This window comes from Lemur catta, chromosome 3 (assembly GCF_020740605.2).
Source record: "Lemur catta isolate mLemCat1 chromosome 3, mLemCat1.pri, whole genome shotgun sequence".
NCBI lineage: Eukaryota > Metazoa > Chordata > Mammalia > Primates > Lemuridae > Lemur > Lemur catta.
The window spans coordinates 90,111,718-90,135,462 of NC_059130.1; the positions used below are offsets into that span (position 1 = coordinate 90,111,718).

A 23,745-nucleotide genomic window follows, 5' to 3' on the forward strand; every position below is an offset into this window, starting at 1 on the left:
ATTCCTATTTATTACCTTTTGAAGTGTGAACAACTATCTGATATGCCCAAATTTCTTTGTGTCTTCCAGGCAAAGGCTGCCACCTAAAAATGTTTATTACTACCGTTGCCCAGACCATAGGAAGAATTACGTGATGTCCTTTGCCTTTTGTTTTGACCGAGAAGAAGATATTTACCAGTTTGCTTACTGCTACCCGTATACATACACACGCTTCCAGCATTACCTTGACAGCCTGCAAAAGAGAAACCTGGATTACTTCTTTCGGGAGCAGCTGGGCCAGAGCGTGGTAAGACCTGTGCCGGATTTGGGATGCCCTTAGGGTAGGGATTTAGCAATGGGTTTTTGTGGATTACAAACAATGAATATTGGTGCTTTGCAGATTATATAATCTGGAACTTGTAATAATTTAATAAATTTATATCAAATAATCTAATATAAATAATTATTATATAATTAATAGTTATTTGATAATTCTTTAAAATATTGTTTTTATTGTGTGATTCATTGCTACTGTGGGCACTAGGAAGTCACAGAATAAGATATGAGACAGCTGGTTGTCTTTCTGAATGAAGCTGATAAAACTTCTAAAAAAATACAAAAGTTCTGGTGAGTCCCCAAAACTCTGAGAGAAAAGAAGACTTCTACTGGGTGTTACAAAAGATGTGAAAGCATTTTGTGACTCTGAGCCTCTGAAATGAAGAATAAATTTGTTTCAGAGTGAATCCAGCTGCAGTACAGGTTAGCAATTAGTGTCCAGTTTGGCTGTACTGACCAGTGAGTTCTGTCTTTGCTATCCATCAATTCCCAACCCTTCTTCCCTACTCCAGGTTTAGTTCTGTCAGTCTGAAGATTGCAATCTTCCATTCCATATTATTTTCCTATTGCTGATGTGACAAATGACCACAAACTTGGTAGCTTAAAACAACATAAATTTATTATTTTATAGTTCTGGAGGTTAGAAGTCCAAAATGAATCTCACTGGACCAAAGTCAAGTTATCAGCAGAACTGTGTTCCTTCTGGAGACTCTAAGGGAGAATTCATTACCCTGCCTTTTCCAGCTTCTAGGGTATGCTTGCATTCTTTGATTTGTGGTTCCCTTCCATCATGAAAGTCATCAATAGCTGGTTGAGTCTCATGCTGTATCCCTCTATACTCTCTTGCCTCCCTCCTTCACTTATAAGGATCTTTGTGATTATGTTGGCTTCCAGATTAATCTCCCCCAAATCACATCTGTAAAGGCCCTTTTGTAATGTATAGTAACATAGTCACAGGTTCTGGACATTAGGACTTGAACATCTTGCCTCCCATCCCTGCCCAAACCAGAATCTGAAGTTGTTCTTCATATTGGATTCATAGGTGTTGCTCTTTGTTGTCAGCAATACTTTGGTTGCTAATAAAGAATAAGCAGGTGATAATTTGGTTTATATTTCACTCTTTAATAAGTAGAGATTGTGTCCCTAAAATAGGCATATTGAACAGGCTCTATAGGTTCCAAGTGAAGATACTGGTGGAATGGGCAGAAGATCCTATACTTGGGGTTCTGATATGTGTTGGTGGATAAATGGACTCTGCCTAATGACTGTGAGTTTCACATAAAAGTGAGTCCCAGTTCTAAATAATTCTGGAATATCCCCAAAAAGAGAGAAATAAAGAAGGCTTGTGTACAGCTCAGGTACCTGAGAGCCAAACCTGGTCATGATGTTATAATTATAGTCTGAGATTCTCTGTGCACTAAGATTTTGCTAAATATCTTTCCTCTACTCCAACCTTCTTCCCAAAAGTGCTTATGGTAGGTGCCATTTGTATCCAGTGCCTATATATTTTGAACTAAAAATTGTGACACATGGCGTATCAGTCAGCATGCTAGCAGGAAACAGATGACAGGCTCAAATTAGGAAGGTTTAATAAATGGGCTATCTACAAGGTGTGGGCAGTGTGTAGGGAAACCACAAGATATAGTGAAGTTCCCAGGGGATAATAACAGCCCGCTGGGAAGGGTATGAAGGGAGGGATTGGTTACCAGAAGCTAATAGTTGGATATTGGGCCATCTTGAAGGGAATGGTGACCTTCAGTTAAGGTATACAGTTAGCCTGAGATAACCCCTCAGAGAGGGAGCTGAGAAATAAGAATATGTACACCCCATTCTCCTACTTCCTTCTCATCTCCTGCTGGGGTTTCTAGTGGCCAACCCGCTGAGAAGCCAAAGGGCAAGGCAGCACATTGATGTAATCTATACAAATCAGCCTCTCAAAGCAAAAAAAAAAAAAATGTGGAGAGAAAGGATGTAAAGGAAAATAGAAAATATTATGCACAAATGGTCTAATCACAATATATTACTAGAGGCAATGAGATTATTTAAAGATGGGACCATCAGAGAAATTATGAAATACATATTTGCTACACATATGAATGGTGATATGATTTAAGAGAATAGGAAATTCATTGAATACCTGTGACTTTTAAGGCAGGATCTGTATATTTCATTTCTGTGTCAACCTCAAACCCCTCCTAGATTTATGCCAGATAGAATGTAGGTGCACATTGCGTGAATAACTGAATGAATGAAAGAATGAATTAAGATATATGTCTGGAAGCAGCATGAAAAGCTGAGACTAGCAGAAAACTGATAAGAAAACTACTTAATAGTAGGATCAGTTAAATTTCCAATAACAGATATTCAACATAACAGATATCTAAAGTAACAGCAACTTACATGTCTTAGGTTTAAGTCTGTTATCCATCTTGAATTAATTTTTTAAGTTGTATGAGGTAAGGTTCCTGTTTCAATCTTCTACATGTGGCTATCTAATTTTCGCAGCACCATTTATTGAATAGGGATTCTTTTCCCCAGTGTATATTGTTGTTTGCTTTGTCTTATATCAGATGGCAAGTGCCCATCAATTCATGAGTGGGTTAATAAAATGTGGTATAAGTATACCATGGAATACTACTCAGCCATAAAATATGAATTAAGACCTTTTCTAATAACCTGGATGGAACTGGAGACCATTCTCCTAAGTGAAGTATCACAGGAATGGAAAAACAAACACTACATGTACTTGCTATTAAACTGGAACTAATCGATTAGCACTCATGTGCACATGTGAAAGTAAAACTCAACAGAAATCAAGCAGATAGGAGGGGTGTAGAGGGGATGGGTAAAATTATACCTACCAGGTACAATGCACACTATCTGGGTGATGGGCACATTTACAACTTTGACTCAAGCTGTACAAAAGCAATTCATATAACCAAAGCATTTGTAGCCCTATAATATTCTAAAATAAAAATAAAATAATAAATAAATAAAATAACAGCAACTTAAACAAGATAGAGGTTTATTTATTTTACATGTAAAAGTCTAAATGTAGGCAATCTATAACTAATATTGTAGCTCTACTCCTTGAAAGCCTCAGGGAGTTCATTTCTTTCAGTTATCTGCTCTGCCTTCCTTGCAGTGTGGCCCTCAACATCATGATTCAATATGGAATTACATCCATACTCCAGGCAGCAGGATAAATAAATGGTAGAGAAAGGATAAGAAGCATTTCTGTGGCATTGTCATTTAATAGAGCTCATATCTACATTTAACTAAGAAAGGATAAGCAATGAATTTTTTTTTCTAAGTGACCATGTTCAAGCTAAAAATTGGTAGTCCTGTAGCTATGGAGGGGAATTGATGTTAGGGGACAGCCTGAGGTCTCTGCCACAGGAAGCTTAAATTCTGCTTCTAGCTCTAACATGAAACCACTTGTAAAACTTTGAATGCTACATTCTGTTTTGGGAGATAATTTTTTCACCTATAAAGTGAGAAAATTGGACTTGAATAGAAGTTTTCAAATTATTATTTAAGAAATTCCTCAGAAAAATAATAATTTCAGACTTTTATCCTACTTGAGACCCATGAGAGTTCCTGTGGGGATATATAACAAGGTTATACAAGTCTTGGTATACTTCTAGAAATGTATTCTATACCAGAGGAAAAAGACACGTCCAAATAGCTGTTTTTTAAAGTTTGTAACTAAGTATAGTTTGAGTTGTTTAAAGAGTTAATGATCAGAAAAACACCATAGAGAAGATGGTCTTTAAGCTAAGTCTTGAAAGATGAGTAGAATTACTGAATATAGAGTTGGGAATAAGGTAGCCCAAAAAGCAGGAAAGGCTAGAGTCATTGCCTCGTGGTAGTTGTTTGGAAGTCTGGTTTGATTGGAATAGGGAATTCGTATTGGGGCTACTGGAAGATCAGGACAGACAGGAAGATCTAGTAAAAACTCTGGAAAGCCTTGATTGTCATATTGGCTAAATCTTTTATTCATATTCAATGCACAGACACTGGATCCATTACTTTATATAGACTATCCTATCTTTTTTTCTTATAATAGCTTCGTGGAGTAGGCAGAGCTGTACCAGTTTAGGGGATAAACTAAGGCTAAAAAGATAAATTACTTCACTAAGCCCACATGACTAATTCATATCAGGGCCAAGATTTAAACCATGACTTTGACTTCTACCACCATGTCCTGGCCCTTTGATGGACACACTAATGCCCAAATAGATTTTTAAGAAAGGGATTCACCTTATCCAAAGCAGCATCTTTAGAAAGTAAATTCAATGAAAGTTCAGGGTATACGTATGTCAATTGAACTAGATTAGGGAAGCTCCGTGAGTTGGCTCAATCCTCTGTTCTGGGCTTTGAAGCAGATACTAGAGATTTTAAGGCTTTCTGGCATACTTTTGCAGACAATTCTCACTTACCAGGGTGTTTGATATGGCTTGTGTCTGAAGGCACCACTATAACTATTTAATCTTTATTTCAATTTGGAGGGTGGATAATTACCAGTGGGAAGGCTAAACATGGCAACATCCAGATCTTAGGGAGAGCAGGAAGGAGGCGAGATTTTGAATTTTTAGTGCTGGAACTATTAATCACCATGGTCATAGATGCTACTGGTACTAGTTTTGACATCCAAGATGACATTTTATTTTTTTACTCAAAGTTTGAGCAGTTTCCAAGTCTTCCCTGGCTTTTGCTTTCCCTTTCACATGATGTTTCTTCTGTGCATATGTGTAGTCTCAAGGTTGGTCAGAAGTGTGTGGCTGACTTGGGCCTTGTCTGGTCTCCGCCGAGCCTGCACCCAGTCTTGTCCAGGAATATGTTTGTCCCAACTATGCAACTGTCAGCCCTCCTCATTATTGCACTTCTGTGATGAGCATTTCCACAGATAATGCTGCTGGGTGTGAGTGCTGCCCAGCTCTCCAAATCAAATGAGTGCCTTTCATCTTAGCAGAGAAGCTGCCACTCCTCACAAGCTGTCCTGCCCTAAGAGAACACTGCATTCACTAAACTGAGGGGAAGATGGAGTATCCCAGGCCAGAGCATCACAGATTTCCATCATTATTACCTGAAGTTCAGCAGTTTTTCAAACATAATAATTTTGAGATTATTGTATACTTTTGGTCATTTTCTAAGCACAGATATGGTTATTTGTGTCAATTTTTTGTGTCAATGAAAAGATTTACCAATCTTTTCATTCTGACATAACCAGAAGTGGATTGTAACTGACAAACATTAATTTTTAAAACTTATAGCCCTTTTACTGTTAGACACAGTAAAACAGGCAATTATTTTCATATGTCATTGAACTGATTAGAGGGCCACATAACTCAGTGTATGAATGTGTATGTACTGAAAGAATTAGATGTAGCAAGCCATTCCTATACTTAGGATACTTGCCAAAAGGAAGTGTCTAATCTGCACTCAAATGTTTATAGCAGCACAATTCACAATTGCAAAGATGTGGAAACAACCCAAGTGCCCATCAATACATGAGTGGATTAATAAAATGTGGTATATGTATACCACGTAGTACTACTCAGCTATAAGAAACAATGGTGATATAGCACCTCTTGTATTTTCCTGGATAGAGCTGGAATCCATTCTACTAAGTGAAGTATCCCAAGAATGGAAAAATAAGCACCACATGTACTCACCATCAAATTGGTTTCACTGATTAACACCTAAGTGCACATATAACATTAATCGGGTGTCGGGCAGATGGGGGTGCGGGGATGGATATATACATACATAATGAGTGCGATGTGCACCGTCTGGGGCATGGACATGCTTGAAGCTCTGACTCTGGGGGCGGGGGTGGCCAAAGGCAATATACGTAACCTAAACATTTATACCCCCATAATATGCTGAAATAAAAAAAAGAAAAAAAAGTCAGTGTCTAATAAAGAAAATATCTGATAGTGTATTTTAGGAAATAATCAGATAATCATTTATATGAAAATAATATTGTCTAGCCTCTGCCACTGGTTAGCTCTGTGACCTTGGAAAAAGAACTTCCCCTCTATGGTCCTCAGAAAGTCAGACAAGATTATTTCAAATATCTCTTCAGCTCCAATATAAATAATAGTTCAGATGTTCATGGCATTTCAATTGCATGATTCTATCTGAATCACACGTCAGCCTGTTGTAATGTTGCCTCTTAACCTGCCTTTTATTTTATAATAATGGCTAGCAGTTATTGAGTGCTTAGCATGTGCCAGGCCCAACATTATGACTTTTATACATATTTAAAAATATATATGTACATATATATATTATGTCACTTTATCCTCATAACACCTCTATTATATGGTTAGTACTATTGTTGAATACATACCATGTCACTTGCATTTTCTAGACTGGGGATACAGCAGTGAAAACAGTCAAAAGTCCATGCCTTCATGAGGCTTACATTAGGGTAAGAAGAGACAACAATATTGGAGTAATTAAATCAGGAAATAGGATCAGATTGGGAAGGAAAGTTTCACTTAGAAGGTAGCATTTAAGTTCTGAGATATGTAAGTATTATCTTCTCCCATATGCATTTTTAAAAACTGAAATTTAATGAGATTAATTTGGCTACATCATGCAGCTGGAATTGGAAGCCAAAGAGTGGGCTCTAAACCAGCCCTGGATAGGAAAATACTCTATTCACATATATAGCCATTTAGTGAATTCTTACAAAGCCATTCTTTAACACTACAAATACCTGCTGAGCATTTTCTGCCTGTCAGTCTCTATGTTATGTGTTAGGCATAGAAAGATTAATACAAAGCATACCCTATTCCTGTAAAGTACACAATGTGGTGGGCAATACAGATATAAATACTAATAATAATGATAAGAGACCTGATATAATAGAAGTAGTAGGCAAAGAAAGGACACAAGGGAGGGAATGAAGTCTTAAGGAATGAGGGATCTTGAATTCAGTATCAAACATGAGTAAAGAGGCTGAGATACTATGGTGTGTCCCAACCATGTTGCATGGTTCCATGTTACAAGGGACACAGGATCAGCCTGAGAAGACCAGGAGGGGTGGTGACAGGAGAAGCGAGAGAGATAGGTAGAGACCAAGTCAAGAGGGCCTTAAATGCCAAGCTAAAAGATTTTGAGTCTGTCTTGAGGGAAGTGATGACCCAGGCAGGAGGGAATACTATCACTGGGGCACTTAACCTTTATATCTCTAGGCTGCCCCTGCTGGTGGCAGCTGGCACTCCTGACTGGAAGTCAGGTTAACTCCTGCCTGTCTGTCCAGTTGGCTTTTCTTCCCACAGGCAGAGGTATTTATTAGCCAAGAGCACCAGGAGAAACACTTTAACACCAAGACCTTGTGTATAGTAATGAGAATGTCATAGAAATACCTAGAAAAGCTGGCCTCTCTGATCTTAACACCTCACAGCAATCTCTAAAGTTGGCAAAGACTACAGAGGTGTCATTCTAATTTAGCAAATATATTAGCCATCTCCTATTGACAAAGACTGAAACTGTAAAAACCAGTATTTTCTTTTAACATTCCAGAAATTTGACTTTTCAGCCTCTGCTCACAGACCTTTGAGACAGTTAGGGCCCCATGCCAATAACAAGAAAATCCTACCATCCCCAAAAGAGCTCCCTCCCTGTAACTTCCTCTCTTTGATTCTAGCTCCACCCTCTGGGCCCACCTTGCAAGTACTTGCTCTTTTAGCTCCTGGATGGGCCTGCAAAGATACGAGATAGTGACCACAGCCCCCTCATGAATCTTCCCTTCTCCAAACTAACCCACCCCCTTCCCTTATCCCTGTATAATTCTATATTTCTTCATATTCTGTGGTTTCAAACGTCTCAGCTTCTTTGTTGTTCTTCTTTGGATATGAGTAATTTTCTTCTTAAAATTCTATAACTGAATGTAAAACTCCATAGGGGACCTAAGCATCCCATGCAGAATGGGAGTATTGCCTCTCTTGCTCATTGAATGCTAGATCTCTAGAAATGCAGCCAGAATTTACATTAGCTTCTTTTGGTAGCTAGTCCCTCTTGTAGTAGATTTTTTTTGTTGTTATTCTGTAAATAAGGTTATTTTTATTTCTATGATATTCTCTTTTTAATAAATCTCTTATTTTAAAATAATTTTAGATTTATAGAAAAGTTGAAAAGATAATATAGAGAGTTCCTATATACCCTTCACTCCATTTCCTCTAATGTTAATATCTTACACAACCATGGAGGATTTGTTCAAAAGTAAGAAATTAACATTGTTTCATTTCTATTAACTAAAATAGAGGCCTGTATTCAGATTTCACCAGTTTTTTTCACTAATATCCTTTTTCTGCTCCAGGATTCAATCCAGGATACCATATTTGCTATGTTAGCTTATAGCAAATTTTAAAAGTGTCATTATGAGTCCTTATACTTACTCTGATACATTTCAACTTGTTGGTTTTAGTCCTTTGTTCTAGCCTATTGTGATAATTTTGATTCTTGAATTTTCTTATCTGCAGTATTAATGTGCCTTCACTTAGAAATTTTAAAGTATGTACTTTTTAAGTATTAATTTAAATACAAGTGTTTCGCAGGAAAATCTGAGATCATGAACAGAGACTCATGCATATTGCCATAAATTGACATTTTTACGTCAATTTTGTATCAATCCCTGGGTTTGGTTATGCTGCTAATCCCTGTAGCATAAGTCACCTAAATGAATCAAGATTCACCTGCCTCCAAATCAATTCAATTAAATCCAGTGCAGTTCAGTTTTTTTAGTATCCCTTATGTACCATGTACTGTCAGAGATTTAGAAATAAACAAGATGTAGTCCCTGTCCCCATTTCTCCACCTTGTCAATAAGGATCATATATAAAGTTTTACCTAATAGCTAGTTCAATTCTGTGACAGGTTAGAGAGAACCATGTGACAAAGGAAAACTTTAGAAAAAGGAGTGGGTGGGGTGAAGAGTCATGTTAGGTGGGACTCTACAATGAGGGACCCAGGTGATAGAAATCCACACTGGAACTCCAACCGTTGCTTGTGAGATTGACTCAGCTCAGCAGGCCTTTGGCTCCTAGACTAGCGATAGAGTGGGGATTGGATGTCCTTTCCCTGAAATCACAGTGAGAATGGGTAAGTGGCAGAGGGAAGATTCCAAATGCCCTATTTGGAAAGATTTTCAGAATCTAAACCAAATTAAGAATCAAAAAAAGAAGAAGAAGACGAAGATGAAGATGAAGACGAGGAGGAGGAGGAGGGGGAGGGGGAGGGGGGAGGGGGAGGAGGAGGAGGAGGGGGGAGGGGGAGGGGGAGGGGGAGGAGGAGGAGGAGGAGGTAAAAGGAAGCTGAATCATGAAGCCAAAGTAAAGAGAATGGAGAATATGATATAATCAGAAAAAGACAGCGAGCGTGAGGAGAAAGAGGAGCAGAGTGGACAAATATAAGGAGATTTAGCAGAATTTAAGGTATGAAATTTGGCAGATTCTACTACAGTCCTTGTGTGACTTGTGTGGAAAAGCCATGATATCAGAAAGTAACTGGAAGGAAACTGATGACCTTGTAGGCAGGAAAGTAAGGAACAGAAGCCAATTCTGCCCAAAAGAGGCAAAAACAAAAGAAGGCCAGCACAGTTCTGACCAGCATGATAACTTCAAAATAAGCTAGTCCCCTTCTATTCTCTCTGTTCTTTCTCCTTTCTTCTTTCTTATTCTTTGAAGTAAAACATCATGGAGTTGCAGCTGGCCACATGACCAAGCAAATGAATGAAAAATAATTACATCTTTTTGGCTGAGTTTTAAATTGAGTAATTGTTGGAAGTTAGTAATCTCAATTATCAGCCCCTAATCCACCTCTCAGAAGAGTTCTGTGTACTCCCATCGGCACCAAACCGTGTCCTGATCAGACACTCTAAATTAAACAAGCTTAGTGGTTCTGGCTCCCTTCCAGCAGGCCACTTCACAAGTCTCCATTCTCTTGGCATAATTTTTGTTATTCCTTCCAAAAAAAGTCCAAATTAATTGGAGGCAGATACATCCTCTCAGCATCTAACTGAGGAGCTTCCAATTTACCTGCTGATGCAAGTAACCCATCCATTCTAAATCTCAGCCTTGGGTGAACAGGGGCCTGGGAACAAAGATGCCAGGAATTGTGACCCTGAGTTCTCCCTCTGCTAAAAAAAAAAAAAAAAAAAAAAGGCATATGTTTGATTTACCTAAAGCTGCAGAAGCCAACCCCAAAACTACTACACACCTGCTCTATTCCTGGGTTTCCTAGTTAAGTGAATGCATCACCATCACTCCATCACTCCAATTGCCCATGCCAGAAATTTGTCGTATTTACCTTCTCCATTTCAATCATTCCTCACATACTATCACCAAGTATGATCAAGGCTACAACTCAATATCCTTAGAATCTGTCCCTTCCTTATCTCTGCTGCCATAGCTCTAGTTCGAACTATCAGCATGTCTCAGGAAATTCAACAGCTTCTTTAGCTAAGGGGAACAAAATGTGAGGTGAATAGGTCTCCAGACTCTCTATCCTGCTCACACACCTACCAGAGCATTACAGTGACATTACAGTGGCTACAGAGGAAGTCCCAGCTTCCTCCTAATGATGTGTCCCCCTAACCTCTTCACTGGTCCTGTGGTGCCTGACCAGAGACAGAGTGACTTCTTCCTAGGTTCAGCTAGGTTGGCAGATTACTACTTTGAGACCATTCTTTCCTCTCCCTTTTATAAAAAGGCATCATATAAAAAGGCATGTTTTGAGCTTTATGCCATCATCCTATACAACCCCCTGCCACCCTTTATTGCTGTCTTCTGTTGACTTCTTGGACACTTCCCTCAATTGTAGAGGAGCTTGGTCCATAATTATCTTTTCCACTCCACTGCTGCCACCATATTAAATGATTTTTGTGTCCATGGACATGACCCATCGAACACCTCAGTAGTTTAAGATGAAACAGCAAATTCTTAACATGGGCTATAAGATCCTAGATAATCCTGGTTCTGGCTGCTTCTTCATCCTGTCTCATATCCCTCTTCCCTTGCTGCCCATGCTCTACCCACACTGGCCTTCTGATAGTTCTTTCTGTGAGCCATGGATTTTCTCCCTAACTTGTATATGTACTGGTTTCATCCACCTGTAATAGTCTTTCTCTATGGCTCTTTGTCTAATTACTTCCTATTCTGCTTTCAGATCCAATTTAAACATCCCTTCTTCATGTAATTATTCCCTGTTGTACTTTTCCCCACACTAGTTCAATAGCCTCTGTTACATGCTCCTATAATATATTCTATTTTGCCTTTAAAACATTTATCACTCTTCTGATTGTTCATTCAGTATCTATCTTCCTCTGGAGATTCTTAAGCTCTATGAGGACAAGGACCATGTCTGTCTTATATACTGCTCTATCCATAGGACTAGTATGATGTCAGGAACATGGGTGTTTATCAAAGGAATTGAATCTCTGTCTCTAGTCTTTCCCCATCCAATCTAACCTCTACACCACTGCCAGAGAACTTACTTCCCCCCTCCCACCCTTATGACTAATGATGTTGAGCATCTTTTTATGTGCTTATTGGCTATCTGTTTGTCTTTTTTGGAGAAATGTCTATTTAGATCCTTTGCTCATTCTTAAATCAATTTTTTTGTCTTTTTATTATTGAATTGTAGGGGTTCTTTGTATATTCTGTTATCCAAGTCCCTTTTTAGATATGTGGTTTACAAATATTTTCTCCCATCCTATAATCTTTTCACCTTCTGTTTGTATTTTTAAATTTTATTTTACTTTTAATTGACAATAATTGTATAAATTTATGGGATACAATGTAGTATTTAAAACATGTATACATTGTGGAATGATCAAATAAGACTAATTAATACATCCATAACTTCACACAATTATTATTTCTTTGTGGTGAGAACATTTATAAACCACTCTTTTAGTTATTTTGAAATATATAATACGTTATTATTAACTACAGTCACCATGCTGTGCAACAGATCAGCAGAACTTATTTCTCCTTTCTAACCGAAACTTTGTACCCTTTGACTAACATTTCCCCTTTCCTTGTCCACACTCTGCCCCCTCAGCCTCTGGTAACCACTCTTTTCACTTTATTGATGTTATTATTTATAGCATAAAAGCTTCTAATTTTGATGAAGTCTAATTTATCTGAGTTTTTTCTTTCTTTTTTTATTATTGTTGCTCTGCTTTTGGTATTATATTTTCTTAGTTAGTTTGGGCTGCTATAACAACCATAGACTTAGTGGCTTAAACAACAGAAATATATTTCTCACAGTTCTGAAAGCTGATCCAAGATCAGGGTTCTGGCAGATCCAATGTCTGCTGGTGGCCCACTTCCTGGTTTTCAAATGGCTGTCTTCTTGTTATATCCTTACACAGCAGAGAGAGACAGAGAGAAAGCTCTCTAGTGTCTTTTTATAAGGGCACTAATTCCATTCCTGAGGGCTCCATCTGCATGACCCAATTACCTCCCAAAGGCCCCACCTCTTAATAGCATCACCTTGAGGATTAGGATTTCAATATACGAATTTTGGGAAGACATATTCAGTCCATAGTATGTATCTAAGAAACGATTCTCTAACACAAAGTCAGGCATAGGTCAGATTTACTCCCGTGTTTTCTTCTAAGAATTTTACAGTTTGGGCTGTTACATTGATCCATTTTGAGTTAGTTTTGGTAGCTGGTTCTAACTTAAACATGTCCAAGCACTGTTTGTTGAAAAGATTGTTTTTTCCCCCATTTTATTGTCTTGGCACCCTTGTCAAAAATCAATTGACCATAAATGAAAGAGTTTATTTCTGGACTTTCAATTACATTCAATTGATCAATATGTGTATACTTGTGCCAGTACAACACAGTCTTCATTAATGTACTTTTGTAGTAAGTTTTGAAATCATGAAATGTGAGCTCTCTGCTCTATCCATGGGGCTAGTATGATGTCACTTTGTTCTTTTTCAAGATTGTTTTGGCTATACTTTGTCCCTTCTATTTCCATATGAATTTTAGGATCATTTTATCAATTTCTGCAAAAAATCAGCTGATATTTTGATAGTTATTACATTGAACCTGTAGATCAATGGGGAGAATATTTCCATATTAACAATATTAAGTCTTCTGATGAACCAGTGTGCAATGTTTCCCCATTTATTTCAATATTCTTCAATGTCTTTCAACACTGTTTTGTAGATTTCAGTGTAAACAAGACTTGCATTTATTTCATTAATTTCTGCATATTTTATTCTATATTTCTATATTCTATATTTCTAATTCTAATGAATTTTTCATTTTAGTTTCTATACTTTCCATCTCCAGAATTTCCATTAGGTTCTTTTTTTATAATATCTATATCTTTATTTATATTCTCTTATTTGATGAGACATTGTCAGCATGCCTTCCCTTACTTCTTTAGACATACTTTCCTTTAATTCTTTAAATGCATGTATATAGCTGCAATAAAATCTTGTGTGCTAAGGCCAACATTTGGTCTAATTTCTATCATCTGCTTTTTTGTTGTTATTCTTGTGTATGGGTCACAGTTTCCTGTTTCTTTGCATGTCTTATAAGTTTTGTTGAAAACTGAATATTTTTAGATAAAATATTGTAGTAACTCTGGATACTGACTCCATTCCTCCTCTAGGGCTTGTTCTTGTTTGCTTATTGATGGATGGATGGTTAACTGAAGTCTGTTTCCCCCGTAGTTTGTAACTTTGATGTTGCTCCTGAGAAGGAGCTGCCTTGGGCATACACAGAGTATCCCAGAGCACCTGGCTGTTCTGCCTCTATTGGTATCACATACAGCTAGTACTCAATCAATACTAATTGCTGATCAATACTAATAGCTGATTGCTCTGTTTTTCCTGGGGTGAAAATTGGTCCACAGTCTGATCTAATTAAAATATAGCCCCTTTTCAGGGGCAAGGTATTGATTGCTGGTCTTTAAGGCTGTTCTGACTACTGGTGGATTCTTCTTAGCTATGTTTTCCCCCTAATTCTTTTTTCTAACCATCTAGCTGGTCTATTGATTTTCTTATTGCTATAAGTTTCCTGGCGCTACCAGCCCCCTCATAATTGCTTGACACCATAATCTCTGTTGTATTTCACATTACCCTTTGGCGTGATCTCCCCCACAATCTGTTGAAAATAGACTTCATCTGGAGGTGAAAAGTATAGGAACTAAAATGAAAAATTCACTAGAGGGATTCAACAGTAGATTTGAACTGGCAGAAGAAAAAAATCGGTGAATTTGAAGATAGACTGATAAAGATTATGCAATCTGAAGAACAGAGAGAAGAATGAAGAAAAATGAACAGAAGCTCAGAGAAATGTAGGACACCATTAAGTGCACCAACATACACATAATGGGAGTAGCAGAGAGAGGAGAGAGAGAAGGAGTAGAAAAAACATTTGAAGAAATAATGACTAAAAACTTCCCAAATCTGATGAAAAATATTAGTTATACATCTAATGAGTTCAGCAAACTTGAAGTAGATTAAATTCACAGAGATCCACACCGAGGCGTATGCAGTGTTGCAGAGTTATTTGTTCTCATTGCCTAACTTTCTCCATGAACAGAGCCTCTACACTGGAACTGGAGTCAGAGACAGTGGCCCACTTCTCCCAGAGTGTTACCTCTGCTCTGTGAGTTAAGCTCTGGTTAGGGTCAGTAGCCCAGATCTTCTTGGCTTGCCTATCTTGGCCTGAAACCTCTGTTCTATGAGTGAGCAGGGATGAGGGCATCTGGGATCCAGTACTCTTAGACCACCATGCCTGGTATAGAGCTTTCATCCTATGAATAAAGTCTGGGTTGGGAAAGGAAGACTTGTACTCTTGGCAGCACCTACCCAGAATAGAGCTTCTCCAATATTGAGCGGAAGGGCAGGGGTGGGGTGAGAGGTGCTGGTGGCTTGCCTCCCCCAAGGTGAAATCATAGCTGTAGACTGGGAGTTAGGTGGAGAGGGAACACATCTTCTTGATGGCACACTCCTGGAGTAGAGCTTCCATAACACTGAGTTGGAAGGTGGGAATTTGAGGAGGTCATGGCTTAAATGCCACAGACTCTCATTGTTGTTACCAAGATTTAGTGGATTCCTTTGAATACATGTGCCTCCATTTGTTGTGTGCTCACAGAACAATTTCCAGAGACTTTAAATGGTTGTTTTTAAAAATAACTTTTTTTCTATTTATTTTTTTAATTCAGGATACTATGGGAGTACAAATATTTTGGTTACATGAAATGTATTTGCCTCGCTCAGTCAAGCTGAAAATCAACTCAAAGATGCAACACTTTCCACAATAGCATAAAAGAAATTTAAATATTTAGGAATATATTTAACAAAGGAGGTGAGATATATTTATACGGAGAACGATGAAACACTGAGAAAAGAAATTGTAGACGATGTGCACAGATGGAAATCCCTACCATGCTCATGGATTGGTAGAATCAATATTGTTAAAAATAACTTTTAGTAGTTAAAAATTATAAAAAGAAATTTGAGCAGTTAAATGGTTGTTTTGATGGGGAGAGAGTATGTTATGTTCCTTACACCACTGTTCTGGAAGTTAATCTCTGCTGCAAGAAGACCCTATTAAACATTGGTTATTTCATTGTCTCTCTTGGCTTAGGTCCTCCATTGGCCCATCATTACAAATATATTAATAATACCCCAACAATTTTATTAGAGTGAAATAATTTGCTTCTCCCCTTTACTTCCCCCTCCCCCCAAACCAATAGGTGTGCCACTGGTTGATATAGTGGGAAAAATTAAATGAATAAGTTATTCATTAAACAAATATTCATTAATCACATATTATGGGATAGGAAATACCAAGACCTAAGGATATAGATGTGCTTAAGAATATGGTCTTTACCTTTAGTATATAAAATTCAAATACGGAAGAGAAATGTAAGAACAAACAAAATATTCCACCATTTACAGTCATAATATAAATATTCAGGATATCTGGTGAGGTGCTGAAATAAAGTCATTACACTTGGCTGTGCATTCAGTGAAGACAGGTACCATTCCTGATTCAAGCTCAGATGCTAGTTCTATAGTCGTACTCAGTGACCATATATTGATGAACTACATCAGTAAATGAATGAATTAGATGAAATTTGGCCCAGTTCAAATGCCCTTGCTCCAGAAATTATCCCTGAATCCCTTCAGCTATAAATAAACTCATCAACAATTTCTCTTCCTTTTTTTAGACTCCTAGTATTTCCTGCCCTATTTTATGACTCTGTTATGTATATCAAACTTCTTTTTCTAAACTGGTTGCTCCTGGAGCTTAGGAACTGTGCCTGATTTGCCTTTGAGTTCTCTTCTGGGCCTGACAGTGTGGAGGCTCAATAAATTTAATTTAATTTACATTATTTTCAATGAAAGAATTAATAAGACCTGAGATAACATATTCCCTCTCTTCTTCTGGGGCAGTGGACTCTGACTATTTATGGAGAGAGAGGTGAGATGTTAAACTGTGTACACCAGAGTTCAATTTTTATGCAGTCTACATCTTTTGAACCAGAGTTTTTCCAAGAATCATGTATATATATATATATGTATATATATATATATATATATATATGTATATGTATATGTATAAAATCTCCATCTCAAGTCAGATCTTTTTGGGGCAATGACACTGTTCTAAAATTGATTTATGGTAGTTAGTGGCACACTTGGTAAATTTACTAAAAATTTTTTAAATTGTATACTTGAAATAGATGACATATCATATGTAAAACATATTTCAATAAAGTTGAAAACAGCTCCCATGCTCTGAGCAAATGCCAAATGTAAACCTCTTTTAGCAAAATTTTATTAATCATTCTGGAGATTATGGAAATCAAAGTTAGATGTGGAAATGATAAATCCAGAGACTCCAAGGCCCACTTATTATTTTTTTATTAAAGATTTCTATGCTGTGAATACAATGGTCACAGGTTTATAGGATATTTTTGTATTTAGGGTATTTTGACTGGGGCAGATGGAGAATTCATGCTGTTAGAGCCATGATTCCTTCTTGGTACCTTTGAGTATAGTCATACTTTGTCACTTCCTCTGAAGTCACATTTTCATTTTATTGAATCAGAAGATATAAAGCATTAGGGCACAAGAGCATTTCTTTTATACTAGAATGTCAAAGCCAAGAAAAATCCTAAGTTCCTCTAGTTCTGGAGTTTTAAAACTGTGCTCCCTGTATTTCTAAATAGTAATTTGGACTGTGAACAGTACCTTAGGGGCCACTAAGAAAAAAGGAGAAGGAGGAGCTTCTGAGAAGTCAGAGCACTGACCTCTGTTGTCCTCCCTATTGCACACTGAAGCAGTCCCTGTTTATTGGCCTTCCCCATTTACTTAATTTGAACAAAGGACTTAACTGCTAACCATATTTGCAAACCTCTCTCTTTCTGCAGCTGGAGACTTGGGGCCCAGAGAGAGGAGGTAACTTTCCTGAGTCACCCAGCAAGTTAGTGGGACAGTTCTAGCTGGAAGTCCAGCTGCTGACTCCTAGATTAGCTTCTGTTCTCTGTCCGTTGCAACCGACTCCTCTCACTTCCAGACCCCTTTGAAAGGTTTCCTTGTTTATCTATCTACTCTTTAAGCAAACATTAACTGAGCACCTATGAGGCAGTAAGAAGGAAATTAGATACATAAGTTAATATAATGTGGGCTACATAGGTTAGAACCTTGACTCTGGCACTTATTAACTGTGTAAACTTAGACCAGTCACTTAACCTCTTTGTGCTTCTGTTTCCTCATACATTAGCATCCCCCACCCCAATAAATATCTCGAGAGAACGCTTATTCAGTCAAAATTTAGATAGAAAGATTGTCAAGGCTGGAGCCATATTGGGATTTGAATTTTGGCTCTGCCATTTACATTAATATGTCAAGTAACCTCTCTAGGCCTCATCTGCAAACTAGACATTATAATTTAGCTTCACGGCTTCTGTCATGACAAAAAAGCTTCTAGTAGATATTGGATAATGGAAGTGAAAATCCTTCCTGAATTGTTTGTAAGTGCTTGGATATAATGCATTCATAATACCATATCTCCCCTATCAGACTGTAAGCTCTATGAAAGCATAGAATTTGTCACATAAAAATGAAAATAGATAACATATATAGAGTGCTTACTACATGCCAAATACTATTTTATGTACTTTATTTTCTCATTCAATCCTTCAACAACCCAATGAAGCTGTTACTATTATTATCCCCATTTTCCAGGTGAGGAAACTGAGGTACAGAGAGGTTAAGTAACTTGTCCAAAGCTACACTACTAATACATGGTAATACATGTATAGGAGAAATCAATGAGTAGGTGATTGGTGGGGAATGAGAAAGGAACTGTAGATACATGGAACCCTGCTGGAGAATCAGAAAGAACTGCTTAGGGGAGGTAACATTTGTACTGTATCCTGGAGGATACATTATGGATGAGACGATGGTATATTGGGGATGTGGTGGAGAGTATAGATTGGAAAGACATCTAGAAAGTTAAGTGATCCTCCTGTCATGTTAGAGATTGGCTGAAGGCTGTGGAGAAGGAGGTTCGAGGGTGCAGGGAGGAAATATAAATCACATTAAGCCATTAAAATGTATTGTGAGCCAATCATATGAAAGACAGGCTAGGTAGGAACTATGATAAAGGCAGATACACAACCTATGATTATCTGTTATTTCTTTTTGCTACTAAAGTCAACTATTATTAAAATGGATTACCTAAGCATTAACTTTTCTTTGTCTTCTGGATTGAACCTACATCTTGGACAAATCCAGGTAATTTGCCAGCTGGTTTCAGTTATTAGCATTTGACTCAAAGTAAAAAGTACAACAGCCACCTTCTTAAGCAAGTAGGAGACTGAGCCTGGTTTCTCATGATACTTCTTTTGGATTAAAGCTATCAAGAAAGCAGATTTCCCTGAAAATCATTGTGGTAATGTCCTCAACTGTTTTAATTGGTGGAGGGGAGGGAGAAGAAGTCATGGATGAAAAAAGAGTATGATTTTAGATGTTAAAAAGTTCTGGGTTCTGCCATTTATGAGCTGGGTGACTGTGGATAAATTATCTGTAATAAGTTATATGGCTGTGGGCAAACTACCTGGGGCTCACCTCCTGAAGTCCAGGGTTTCTAATTTTTAAACAAGGGTAATTAAAAACAACTTGGAAATGTTGTGAGAATTTAATTAGAGTTAACATAGCAAAGTGCTGTCATATAAGAAGTGCTCAACAAATAATGATTATTATGGCTTATAACTCTTGTTGGCAAAGGCCATATTTGAAATCTTAAAATCATAGTATTTTGGAGTTAGAGGAAGCTAAAAGAATCATTTGGCCCAGCCTACTCATGTTACACTTTGGGAAACTGAAATTGAGAAGGAAAGAAACTCACCCAAGTTTACACAGCTGGATAATGACAAAGACAGAATGAGCTGCTGGATCTCCAGTCCCCTCTGATTCTGGGACCCGAAGCTTCCCAAACTAACTGACCCTGCCCCATTAGTTCCTGGCCCAGGTCTGAACCTTGACTACAGTCTTGGCTTCTGTGGAAAGAAGTTTATTTCCCCCTGTCCTGACTTCATGGGGCCTCCAGGCTTCCAGCAAGAACACACCATCAGCACATCTTCCTGTTCCCAAGGTGGCCCGAAGCCTTCTCTATTCCTAAATTAAGAGCAAGGATGAATAGATAAGTAGTTGTAGCCTTCCTTTTGTTGACTCTATGTCAACATAGATTTTCCAGTTCAATGATGTAACCTTTATACTATGATTTTATTACTAGGTCAGTAATATGGATTAACAAAAAGATCAAGGGCTTTTATTTAAATAAATTTGATTTTTAGTGCTGCATGCACTGTGTCTTCACCATGTAGCCCTGGAAAGTTTCATTAACCTCTTTGATCCCCAGTCTCCTCATTTGTAATTTGGAATCATTCATAATTGTTTGGAATTGTTAGGAAAATTAAATGAATAACTAGCAAAGAGCCTAGCATACTGCTGGTACACAGTAGATATTTCACAAACATATAAATGATTGGTAGTATATACCTTAGTAGTATCTATTTCTCAGAATGACATTGGAAAATGTCTTAAATAAATTAATTTTCCCCCAACTAGACTCACTCATTTTGCCAAGAAGAATAAATTCACATGTCAATAGGAATTGAGGAGCGGTTTAGAGAGGTCAAGAGAAGAATTATACTATTTATCAAGGCATGAGCTCCAACTCCTCATTGTTTCTAGCTAAAGCTATGATTGTAGCAGTCCTGGATGTGGGTCCCCCTCATTAGCCAGAAAGAGGAGTATCTAGATTTTATTCCTCCTTGTTGCTACAAAGAGGTGGGTCTGACTGCTAGTTGCCCAATAGGTTCTCAAGAAATATTTGCCAAATAGGTGTATTAATTTATATCTCTCTTAAAAGTAGAAATTGCTAAAAATGTTCAGATTCCTCGTTTGCCTTCCCCAAAAGATATTATTTCAGAAAATGGAATATAAAAATTCTACCTTTTTTTTCTCTATAGCATCTTAGAATAATTTATTGAATGCTGGACTCCCTTTATTCAAAATTATTTAACTTCATCTCCCAATATCATTTGATTTCTCTGGCTTATTTACTATTGCTTGGCATTAAAAGACAATTATTTTTCTAAGAAGAGAATAGAGGTTTCCAGTATCTTTCCTACATTAAAGTGGATAATAAGATATTAGTATGCACTGCAACCATTTGATTAGCCTCCTCTTTTTAATTCAATAATATTCATACATATTTAAAAGTTTCCCAACTTTTTCTAACTAGGTCAGCAGAATATTACTCATTCTTGATAGTGTTTGTCCAAGCTGCCATTTCACAGGGATGGAGGGGAGATAGATAGCTGGAAGTTTTTATCTCTTTCTCCCGTTCATGATATCTGCATAATAGAAAGTTGAAACTATTGAAGTTTAGACCCGGAAAGATCCCTAAAGATTAGTCTTCTAACACAAGAGGTCTAAAGCCCCTAGGAGCATGACCTTGATTTTCTGATAGCGAGTCTTGTGCTCTTTGCATTTCAACAAAGAGGAGCCATTTTAGCCATGCTAACCACCATTCTCTCCCATACACCATGTCTTAGTCAGTTAAGGCTGGTATGACAAAGTACCATAGTCTAGGTGACTAATACACAACAGGAATTTATTTCTCACAGTTATAGAGGCTGAAGGTCTGAAATCAGGGCATCAGCTTGATTGACTTCTTTTAAGGGTCCTCTTCCAGATTGCAGACTGCTGAGTGCTTGTTGTATCCTCACATGACAGAAAGAGAGAACTCTGGTCCTTTTAACTCTGTATAAGGACACTCATCCCATTCATGAGGGCTCACTCTTATGACTTAATTACCTCCTAAAGACTCCACCTCCAAATACCATTACACTGGGGATTTAGACTTTAGTGTAAAAATTTGGAGGGGACAGGGGAACAGAAACATTCAGGCTATAGCACACTGTGAGCTAGGCTGTGCTCACAGTTTACCTTATCCCCTGTATTCATTTCATCTTTACAATTAACAATAGGTGGCTATTATTATTCTGTTACCCAGATGAAGAAACCAGGGCTCAGGTTACTTAACTTGCCTGAGCTCATATAGCTAGTAAGTGGTAGAATTAGGATTTGTACCAAGATCTATCTGACTTCAAAATGTTTACTCTCTCTGCTGCCTGAATCCTTTCCCTGACTACCTCTGTGTTGCTGTGGGAATCTAATAGGATCATGAAAGCATTCACTGGTTGGGAGGGCTTTATCCTTTTGTCCCCCACGGCAGTGCAGCATTGCCTCTGGGACTCTATTTTGCCTCCTCCCTCACTTGCCTGAGAACCCAGCATGCCTCCATCTTCTCTGTCACTGTGCTCCTATCCTTATTCTCCTGGGCTTTCTGCCATTAGCATACTTGAGGAAGCTGTTGCAGTCTTTCCAGCATCTTTCCCCAAATCTTTGCCCACAAAATAAAGCCATAGCCCTTCCTCTGTTTCAGGATTCTCTGCTACACCCTGCAGGTGCAGAGCCGGGAAACAAATCAGCAGATGAAGGTATAAGCAAAGGTGGGACAACTCTCCAGTTTCTCTTGAAATTAGATATGCTCTGGGCTCCTGTTCCTTCTCACTTATCTCTAAGTGAGTAAAGCTCATCTGGCTGCCCTTCCCTGAGGCCCACCCTTGCTTAGGTCTAGGAAACCCTCCTTCTCCAGGAAACCCCTCTGTGCAGTCTGAGGGCCTGAAAGTGTTCAGGAAGAATGATAGGCATGTTTCCATCTCTGAGATCTTTTTCAATACTAAAGCCTCCCATACCACAGGGTCTCTGCTCTGCCCAGCCTTGTTCTACGAAGGAATAATTCTTTCTGGTTATTTCCTCTCAGAACTGGTGTGGCCCAACTGGGACATATGATCACCTGTCAAACATGCCGCACAATTGGCTCCTGCCCTGAGATGAAGAGTGTGGATGAGGTTCTGTGTAGTCACTTACAGGCCTGAGGGCTGATAATTCTGTGATAATGTGTCTACATTTTCTTTGGAGATTCAAAGTGCTGTATGCCCAAGTGAGAAAGCATTGTTATTAATGCTATTAGAGATGATCATGGGGACAAAAGCAGCCACGATGGTAACAATAACCATTGCCGCTCTCTCAGAGTAGAGATTTTGGAGTCAGACAGATCAACACTGAATCCCAGCTTTGCCACCAATTCATTACCAAATTAAGGAAATTATATTATATCACTCAGCCTGTTTCTTCATCTGCACATTTGGAAAAACTAAGCCTTACTTTCAAGAATATTTGTCAGAAGTAACATAAACCAAAGCTAACATTTATTGAGTGTGTTTATGGGCCACATATGGTGCTAGCTAAGTTTTTGGTATGTATTATCTTGTATAATTTCACAACTTTTAAAGGCCTGCTCCATTACTCTGTCCATTTTAAAAATTATAAAATTGAAGTACAGAGAAATTAAATAACTTGCCTAAAATCATACAACTAGTTGGTGGTAGAGTTGGGATTTGGGATTGGGACCTAAGAAATTTGTCTCAAAAGTTTGTGATTAAAAATAAAAATAATATCTAAAAAGCAGCTTTCACATTCCCTGGCACATATTAGGTCTCAGTTGGTAACTATCATTTAACAGCATATTGAATTTCTAAAGATCTATACAAACTGTCTGTTTTGTTATCTTTAAGACTTTGTCTCTTTATCATCACTTAGTAAGGAATGCCTAAAAAGCTATGTTTGCAGGAGAAAGATGTAAGATTTGGCATTTATCTGGTTATCTTGATCAAGATAGACAATCACGTTTGACAATCTTGGCTCTGTTTGATTTATTTTTGGAGATCTGAATTATTCACTTGAATTTATACACTGATTACATTGACCAGAGAAATAAATGCTAAAACAGCTTCC

The 23,745-nt window shown here is 37.8% G+C and overlaps 1 protein-coding gene across 1 annotated transcript in view; it reads left to right on the forward strand.

Moving 5' to 3' along the window:
• The window catches only part of AGBL4 (AGBL carboxypeptidase 4), a 1,191,358-nt gene that overhangs the window by 703,406 nt on the left and 464,207 nt on the right, over window positions 1-23,745 (forward strand). The window contains 1 exon segment of the mRNA XM_045546549.1: window positions 70-286. Within this exon segment, the coding sequence (XP_045402505.1) occupies window positions 70-286 (217 nt within the window).